Genomic DNA, 10,499 nt, shown 5'->3' with positions numbered 1-10,499 from the left:
AATAGTAGTAGTAGTAGTAGTAGTAGTAGTAGTAGTACTAATAATAATAAAGTAGAAGAAAAAGAAGAAGAAAAAGAAAAAGTTGATGAGAACTTTGAGATAGAAAATTAACGTAAGGATTAAACATTGATAACAATAAATGTCAAGATTAGAGGATCCACTAATGGTATGTCAAACAAGTATAGTATAAACTCTTATTATTCAATTGGAAACCACACATAAAGGAGGTTCCAATCAGATTATAAATTGTTAACATGATTACATTAGTCATCTTATTCGATTAATGCTAATACTTGTAAATCTCGTCACGCATTCATGATTATAACTAATATTAATAACAAATCAAGTTCCTTTCATAGCTCAAGTGTCGGTTATACCATACAGTATGGACTATGAAAGTGTCAAGCATTTGTTGTACTAAGTGTTATACAACATAAATCTAGATTAGTCATTTAACAAGCAAAGTATTAAAGAGTGAACAAGATAACAAATACAAAAACAGGTTAGTATCAAATATTAAAGTCTATACTGAGTTTACATTATACTTATTCTTACACCATTAGTGTAACCTTTTCACCTTGACATAATAAACTTAACTAAATATAATGAAAGAAAGAAAAATAAATAAACAAGTTAAGAACAAAAATAAGATAAAAGTTAACTAAGTAAAAGAAAGGAAATGAAAGGCATAAACTTGGTATTAATGAAAGCAAAACATAAGCAATACAAAAAATACAAAGAGAGAAAGCAAGAGCATGATCTTAATCCGGAAACTAAGATGCTAAATGCATGGCAAATGCCTCTATTTATAGGCCAAAATTGAGAACTATTGATTTGATGACTAATTGATGAGTGAGTGGTCAACTCTTGATTTGGTGACAATCCTTGTCTTCTCTTGTTTGCCCAAAACGTCATTGATAACGTCAAAAGTGGAACCACTTAAAACATAAAATTGTCTTAGTTTTCTAGAAAAAAAATGAAGGTCATTTGGACTTCTAGAACTCTAGATATGGGCTAAACACTGAATAGTGCGCGGGCTGTAGGATAGATTCGGACTTCTTTGTTGTTGCTATAATTTGGACTTAAAAATAGCCTTTTTAAATCGTAGGCTCCATATGAAAGTTGTAGGCCTATGTCTTACCTTTTCATCCATATAAAGTAGACCTAAATCCGAGATTTACAACTTCAGATATAATCCAATTACCAAATAGTGTTCTGATTTGGACTACACCAACATCTCTTTTCTAAGTTTGGCCATCTCTTTGTCCTTTCAATTTCAGTTCTTAAATTCATCAATTAATCATTTCATTTATGTGATAAATCTGCATTTAAAATGAATATTTACCACAAATTAAAGGTATCTTATATTATTAGATATGTTATTATAAAACATGTTTTAGTTAAGGAGTTATTGATACTTCAAGTGCAAAATGGTGATATAAAACCTTGATAAAAATACACTTTTAACTACTAATCATTGAACACTGAATATTGTTTGCGCTGCAGGACAGATTCAGACTTCTTTGTAGTTGCTACAATTTGGACTTGAAAATGGTCTTTTTAAATTTGGACTCCATATGAAAGTTGTAGGCCTATGTCTTACCTTTCTATTTATATAAATTAGATCTAAATCCAAGATCTATAACTACGGATATAACCCGATTACTGAACAATATTCTGATTTGGATTGCACCAACATCTTTTTTTTAAGTTTTGCCTTCTCTTTATCCTTCCAATTTTAATACTTAAACTCATCAATCAATCCTTTTATTTTATGTGATAAGCTTGTATTTAAGATGAACATTTACCACAAATTAAAGGTATCTTACATTATTAGATATGTTATTATAAAACATGTTTTAGTTAATGAGTTATTTGATACTTCAAGTGCAAAATAATGATATAAAACCTTGATAAAAATGTATTTTTAAATACTAATAAGATATATTTTTCTATATAGGACTTAAGATATGAAATTCAAGATAGTGTGCTAAAATTCTAGTGAAATTTTATTAAAGTAAAAGGATTATTTATTGGAATATGATAATAAGGCTATATTTGTTTCCCTTAAAGTGGTTTTTGAAAATGATTTTCTAAAAACATTTTATTTTTGTTTGTTTGCCATTAGAAAAATTGGTCAATGAAAAACACTTTCCAGTCAAAGAAAAATTTAGCTTAGTTTCTAGAAAAGTGTTTTTCTATAAAATTTGGATGGGAAACACTTTCTGAAAGTTATGAAAAATTTTAAAATGTCACATTATTTATTGATTATATCAAATTTGGTCCTCAAACTTTTGATTGCTATATATATATATATATATATTATTTGAATATTTATTTTTTAATTTCATCTCTTTAAATTTAATTTTTATAGTACCTTTGGTTCTTATTTTTATAATTATCATTTGTTTTTTTCTTATTATTTTTTATTAAAAAAATTTATCTATTAAATCTGATCCTTATTCTTGTGATTGTTACTTATTTTATTTGAAATAATTTATGAAATGTTAATTATTGTTATTTTAATTTCTTCACTTTTTATTTTTTTAGTTTTTAGATTTTATTTTTATTATTTATTTTATTTGAGATAATTCATGAAATTATATTTTTTTTTCAATTTTATTGTCATTCAACTTTTTAATATCCAAGATTTGTATTTTGAGAAAAATAAAATATTAATAAGTTATTTTTCATCTTATTTTCCATGACATAACCAAACGTTGGAAAATATTTTTCAATTTATTTTTTATTACACTATTAAACATTAAAAAATAATTTATTTTTAAAAAAAATTATTTTTTTAAAAAAATATTTTTTTATAAACAAACATGTCCTGAATAATAATGTTGTATAGGAAGGAGAAAAACAAAATTTGAATGTAGTTTCGAAGAAGGACCCACCTGCGTAAAACATGTTAATTTCCTAATGATATATATATATATATATATATATATATATATAAAGGCTTATTTTTAAATATGTGAGATGAGATTATTGTCTTAATTTCACCTATAATCACGGGTATTACAAATATGATATATTATCTTGGTTAAATGAGCACTTAAAATAATAAGAATGAAATAATGATGGCACAATGAGATTAAAGCCTACGATGTGATGATGTGATTACTAGAAATGGACATAAAGAATATTTGAAAATAATATATATATATATATATATATATATATAAGCTATAAATAGGTGTAAAACATATGAAGATTGAAATGACATGGATGGGTCTTAATTTGCATAATATCACTGGAAATTGAAAAGTATTATTCACAAATTATAGGTAACTCAACGGGTGTTAAAATAAACAAATAAAATTAGCTAGTTGAAAAATGAGATAGGGATGTTTAAAATGAATGAACATTGTTATAAGCTAAAAGAAATGATTATGTTTTAGTAGTACATCTAACACATGGTTTCATCCCTAAGATTACTCTACAAATCATTCTATAAAATTAGTACAGAGATAGGAAACTGTGTGATAACATTATATATTGTATTTTGAATTATTTATGTATGTTTATAAAAAATACAAGATGATAAATTATGGGAAATGAAATTTTAAACTTAAAAAAAATTATTTTCACGTACATGATTGATGGAAATGTTTTTGAAATTACATGGCATTATAAAAAGGCAACTTGGTTAGAAAAAAAAATTATAAGAATAAAATAGAAAAAAAATTAACAAAAAACTCTTAATCCTATATTTTACTTAGCTCAGGTTTAAACTAGACTATATAGAAGTTGTTTTAATATGATCTAATCGACTTGATTAAAAGTAACCCAACTGATAGGTAAAAAAAATAAATTTAAGGATAAAATTAAGAAAGAAAAAATGCAATTGGTAGAACAAAAATCTTTCAACCCAACTCCTTATCTAATCTCAGTTTAAAATTAAACAGTTTTAGAGTTATCATAATATAATCTAATCAATTTGGTTAGTTCAAAGGTAACCTAGATAATTATTAAAAAACTTTAAGAATAAAATTGAGAATACTTTGTATAAAATAAAATTGAAAGGAAAAAAAATGAGGGAAATGAAAAAAAAATAGAGGCTGAATTGAAAAATAAAATAAAAGAGATTCACTTTTATTCATAGTTATTAACGAGTTGACCCGGTGGCTAGACCTCCAAACAAGGCAAAAGACCGACTATTGTAAAAACCCAACAAAACTTAAATTTTTAATGTGGGATTTAAAACTCTTTAGTATATATATTTTATATTAAAAAAAGTTATTTTTTCAATATGAAATTTGAAACCTTTTAGTATATATATTCTATATTTATAAGAAAAAAATTATATCTTCTCTATGATGGATAAAAAAAATTTTGGTTTGAATACTTCAACTTAAAGGATAACATAATATCTTTTCAATATGAGATTTGAATTATTTGAAAGTATATATGCTCTATGTTTATAAAAAAATTATATTTTCAATGTGAAATTTGAAACTCTTTAGTAAATATATTTTATGTTAAAAAAAAAAAGTTTTTTTTTTCAATTTGAAATTTGAAGCCATTTAATATATATACTGTATGTTCACAAAAAAAAATTATATTTTTTCAATATGCAATAAAAAACTTTTTGGTTTAAATACTTTAACTTAACAAGATACAATAATATCTTTTAAATGTAAGATTTGAATAATTTGAAGCCCTTTAGTATATATACTTTATATTTATAAGAAAAAAATTATTTTTATAATACAAAATTTGAAGCCTTTTAGAATATATAATCTATGTTCCTATGAAAAAAATTTATTTTTTCAATATGAGATTTAAAGTCTTTTAGTGTATATATTTTATGTTCACAAGAAAAAAAATTATATTTTTTTAATATAAAATAAAAAATTTGGTTTAAATACTTAAACTTAAAAAAAAATAACATAATATCTTTTCAATATGGGATAAAAAACTTTTTGATATATTCTTTTAAACTTCATTATTCACAACATATATAACCTATATTCATATTGTTTTTAAAAAAATTTCATATGAAATATTAAAATTTTAAATATCTTGTTTTAATTTTTTCGAGTTAACCCGTGTAACCTGTGACCCTGTCCCTTGGTCGAGTTAAATCCCGGGTCAAGTTCGATAACTATACTTTTATTAAGTTTCCTAATTATTTTAGTATAGTACGGTAATAAATCCAAAAAACTAAATTAAGAGCCTATTTATAATTAAATCACATGTTAAATTAAATTTGATTCCTAAACAAATTTTGAATTCAATTAATAATCCAATATAATTTTTATATTTAAAAATAAAATATTAAACCATATAATTCAATTCAATTATATTATTTAAAATATATTTGGAAATGAATTGAATTAACAATTTTCACTATTTTACTTATATTGATATCTTCATCTTACTTATATTGAAATAAAAAAGAATATATATATATATATATATTAATGCAAAAGTACAGTCACGTGAACCAACTTTAAAAAACAAAAATATGAACACCCACATTAGATTCTATTATTTAAAACAATACTTTAATTAAGTTTCTGATTAATTGTCCCCTTGAAGGCCGTATTAAAAAAATTCAATAGATAAATAATAATAATAATTAAAAAAAAAAAACCAGCAAAGAAAGTTTTTCAAGCTTCTAAATTGATGCTTCTATTACAGTACACACATTACACGTATAAAGAGAGTGATATGTTAATAAAGAAAAATATATAATGTAAAGCATGTCCTTCCTCAGTACCTACCATTGACAGCTCTACGTCTTCTTACCCTTTAGGCAACCCTACAAGAATCTCTTATTTTTAGAGAATTTTGCAATGTGGGTGGCTTTAGTGAATGATAATTGGCTTATTTCCAATTGTGGTTTGGATTTAAAGAGGAAAGTTTAGAGCTTTGCAGTTTCTTAGCTAAGCCTTTTATTGTCTGCTACAGCAAGGAATTTGTTTGGGGATAAGGCAGGTTTGTGATTTGATATATATATATATATATATATATATATATAGAGAGAGAGAGAGAGAGAGAGAGACGTTTTAATTACTATTAGAACTTTGAAGTGTTTCTTTCCTTCTCCATTATGATTTTGCTGCAACTTTCAATAATAATGAAATGTGCTTGTGTTTATGGCGTTCCGTTTTCTCCTTCTTTTTTTCTCCCTGCCGACATGCCATGACATCTTCTTGTATATTTTGGCTTCTTTTTTTTTGACTATTAGCTGCGGGTTTTATGTGAAACTTCTTGGGCATTTCTGTTTAATGTGAAAGGAGGGTTTTTGGTTATTGTTTGTTGATGTGAAAATTGGATCGCAGTATAATATACTTGTTCTTTAGTTGTGAAATGCTGGATGCGTATTTGAATTTGTTGAATGCATGGGATTTGTAGTGCTTAAATTTAATTTGTTTACCTCTCGACCTTGTTTGCAGGATTACCAGTATCAAAACGAAATGGCGTCTGATCTTAAGAAGAGCCTGGCCAAGGAATACATTGGCATGGAGTTTTGGGTAGTAATTATGGTCTGTCTAGGATTGGTTTGTGTATTTGTTCTGTTTGTTTCCCTGTGGTTATCTTTTAGAAAGAAACCGAGAAGGTCCAATAACATGCTTCCCATCAGCCAAATACCTATGGTTCCGGAGGAGATTAAAGAGATTGGTATTGATCAAAATTCAGCAAATAATGATGGTTTCCTCAGCCTTAATGACAAGTTCAGTGACAAAGAATCAGAGAAAGTATTGATCCAACTAGAAAATGGTGATGATAGCAGCCAGTCGGGCTCCTTAAATCACGTTGAGAAAGATGGTGTTGGGTCTCAATCAGGAGAAGAGGGAGGCACTAAGGTGGCTTCCGCTAACCAGCCTTCTTCTCATCCTATAACTGCCCCTTCACCTATGTCTGGCCTGCCTGAATTTTCACAGTTGGGATGGGGTCATTGGTTTACCCTCAGAGATCTGCAAGTTGCAACAAACCGATTTTCCAAGGACAACATTATTGGTGATGGTGGATACGGAGTTGTCTATCAGGGTCATTTGATTAATGGAACTCCTGTGGCTGTTAAGAAGCTCCTTAATAATCCGTAAGTGTGGTACAAGTTTGTTTTATAATCCTATAACATTTTAACTAGACTATTTTGAGGATTGGAAGTTTATTCACGGTCTCTTTAATGTTTCTTGTACAGAGGACAAGCTGATAAAGATTTTAGAGTTGAAGTGGAGGCTATTGGTCATGTGCGTCATAAAAACCTTGTTCGACTTCTGGGGTATTGCATGGAAGGAACCCAGAGGTATCATATCCTTTCTTGTTTTCTCTGTATTTGGTAAGAAAAATAGTTCTTTATCAAAGTGTCTTTATAGAAAGTTTGCAGTGAACATACTGAATGTCACAGAACTGCCTCTAGTTTGATGTTTTACTAGAAACATAATGCAGTATTATTACTTCTGGATTATTGAAATTTATTTCATGAATTAATTTTACATAAATGACATTTATCTTATGAATTAGTTTATTATATTTACAATTTTAGTCAAAAATTCTTTATTATATTGTTTTGTGTTCTTATCTTGTTGCCATATGTAAAACTACAGAATATGGAATGACTTCCCAGTTTTGTCTAGTCTCATGTGCATCAAACTGCTTATAAATATCTTGAAATTGATGATCCAGAATGTGCTTGCTTTTATCATTTCATTTCTTCTACCTTTTGCATTTGCTCATTGCTCCATAAATTTCAGGATGTTAGTATATGAGTATGTCAACAATGGCAATTTAGAGCAATGGCTCCATGGAGGTATGCGCCAACATGGGTATCTTACTTGGGAGGCTCGCATGAAAATTCTCCTTGGCACTGCTAAGGCGTAAGTGCAATTTTCACCTTATTTTTAGTTGTTTGCATTTATGTTGCATTCTGTATCATTCTCACTCCCAATTGCTTGTTGCAGGTTGGCTTACTTGCATGAGGCCATCGAGCCAAAAGTGGTGCATCGAGATATAAAATCAAGCAACATATTGATTGATGACTACTTCAATGCTAAGTTATCTGATTTTGGTCTGGCCAAATTGCTGGGTGCTGGAAAAAGTCATATTACTACTAGAGTTATGGGTACCTTTGGGTGAGTACTTCCAATCAGCTACATGTAAATTAATGGTATGCAGGTTCAATCTTATTTTCTCTTGGCCAGTTTCATTGTATTATTAAAGCTCCTCTGCCATTGATAGAAAATAATCTTTCATTTCACTTTTCCTCTATATTAATTCTTTGACTTTCATATGCTAAGATTTTGGTACTGATCAATGATTCTTCAGTTATGTTGCTCCGGAATATGCAAATTCTGGCCTTTTGAATGAGAAAAGCGATGTTTATAGCTTTGGAGTCGTGCTTTTGGAAGCAATTACAGGGAGAGATCCAGTGGACCATGGTCGTCCTGAGAATGAGGTATGCAATAAATGTTCCCTTCCAGAACAGTAGTCAAATCCACATCAAAGCAGCAAGCCCCTTGCTTTGGACCAGTAATTGGCATATTTTAATCTCTAGAACTTGAAATTATCTTAGCTTTTCTTGAGTGATGTCATCAATGCATATGTAGAGGCAGGCAAGAATCTGGGGGTGTAAATTAGAAGCTCCGTGCATTCCATCATGCAGTCTTCTTTGCTACTCCTTGTTTATGTGGATTTGGTTGTTGTAGAAAACATAAACTGGATCCAACCCTCAACAATTCTCTTGAAATGATTCTTCTTTTAGGTAAACTTGGTGGAATGGTTGAAAACGATGGTTGCAAGAAGGCGCTCAGAAGAGGTGGTAGACCCGATGATAGAGACTCGACCATCAACAAGTGCCCTTAAACGGGGTCTTCTAACTGCTTTAAGATGTGTTGATCCAGATGCTGAAAAAAGACCAAAGATGAGTCAAGTAGTTCGCATGCTTGAATCAGAGGAGTATCCTATGCCTAGACAGGTTTGATTCTGAGATCTTATTTAGAATTCAAACTGCGGTGACCACTTGGCTTCCGCCTAAAATTGTTACATGGACTGCTGAGAAAAGTTTTAAACACTGATGCATCTTTCTTTCTTTTTTTGGCTCTGTGAAATATATAGATTGTCTTGCATCCATATTGAGTGGATGTAGCCGTAATATTAACCTGTAAGTGTCTTCTGGATGGACAATTCAGGATCGGAGGCACCAAAGAAGCCATGCAGGGGAGGGTGAGTCGCAGATGGAGAATTCTGATACTGATAGGAATGAAAATCCAGATACGAAACAATAAAGCATAGAACATAGGGACCATTTATAGAAGCTGATTGCATGCCTGAGGGCAATGGTCGCATTCTTTCGCTCTTGGAAATTGTTGAGCCCGCCTAAAAGTTGAGAATGAGGACGGGGAGCTGAAGCAAGCAATTGAGGCCGGTTACTTGACAACTTTCTGTTAATTTTTCATTCATTATAGATGTTGTAGAGAATTAGTTGGCGCCTGCAAGTTTCTTTGTGATTAAGAAAAGGAATTTAGGATTTTTGAATGTGATTTCCATCTATCTACCTTTTTATGTATTGAAAACCAAAGCACTAACAATGCTGCGTCGTATACCTTTGTATGTGTATGCGGGGATGACAAGGGATGGGGTTTCGTATTTTATTTATTATTTAAGGTGAAAAAAATTTAGATGTTTATAGCTTCCTCAGTATTTTTCATGGGTATTTATTTTTTAAATATCTTTTATTATTCAACAGAAAATAATATATATAGAAGTTACATTTTATTTGGAATTGATAATATTAATGTAATATTTATTATATTTCAAGTAAAATATTTATCCAAGAAATGCATTTATTCAAGTCGATTGGATTGATATTTATTGAGTAATTATTAAACGGAAAAATTATTTGCTGAAGGTAGAAAAGAAATTAGCACGTGTCAGTAATTTATAAATTAAGTCACAAGGTCCTGAAAAATCAATGTCTATGAATTACCTGGAAAATTAGTCTACAAAAATGAACGACTCTATAAACATAAAATTAAACGAGATCGTTTTCGATACCACCCCCTTGAATCTCCTTGTTTTCCCTCGTCATCCCCTCCCTATCAAGCATGTTGTACGTATCAACGCTCCCCCACCCCCGTCGAGAGTAAAAAAGAAAGGAATCGAAGTTCAATGTCATCGGTTGCTTCAGAATGCCAATGAATCGCAAGTTGATGACTCTGTGATCTTGAGAGGACAGCTTGAGACTCCTTCAAGTGTCTGTTGAATATTAGACTGGGAAAAATTTCTTTAACAAGGGCACATGGAGCACTGGGTGAATCTTTTAGTAAGGAGTATATATGGAGTAGTAAACAACTTCAAAAGGTTTCATCTCTGTGGGGGAGTGAAAGTTAAGTGTTATCCCACCACTGACTCGGCCGGTGAAAGTTAAGTGCTATTCACCGCTTCAGATTTACACTGTGGAATAGCATAGGTCAACTCATTGTAGAGAGAAAAATTCTTTTAAGGAGGTACCGAGGAAGAGTGAGTCTCTATCGCTTACTATA

General features: G+C 29.6%; 1 protein-coding gene across 1 annotated transcript; it reads left to right on the top strand.

The window, feature by feature from the left end:
• Positions 1–5,685: 5,685 nt before the first annotated feature.
• On the top strand, positions 5,686–9,465 carry LOC105115930 (probable receptor-like protein kinase At5g18500). The gene is made up of 8 exons (XM_011013015.1): positions 5,686–5,949; positions 6,411–7,057; positions 7,160–7,264; positions 7,713–7,835; positions 7,920–8,090; positions 8,284–8,413; positions 8,720–8,932; positions 9,147–9,465. Exons 2-8 carry the CDS (start codon positions 6,432–6,434, stop codon positions 9,240–9,242), a joined length of 1,464 nt encoding a protein of 487 aa, XP_011011317.1. The 5' UTR covers positions 5,686–5,949; positions 6,411–6,431; the 3' UTR covers positions 9,243–9,465.
• Positions 9,466–10,499: the final 1,034 nt, after the last annotated feature.

The sequence above is a fragment of the Populus euphratica genome, unplaced genomic scaffold (assembly GCF_000495115.2).
Source record: "Populus euphratica unplaced genomic scaffold, PopEup_1.0 scaffold814.1, whole genome shotgun sequence".
NCBI classification, from domain to species: Eukaryota; Viridiplantae; Streptophyta; class Magnoliopsida; order Malpighiales; family Salicaceae; genus Populus; species Populus euphratica.
Note: the sequence above shows the minus strand (reverse complement) of the source record. Positions and strands in the feature narration are given on the sequence as shown.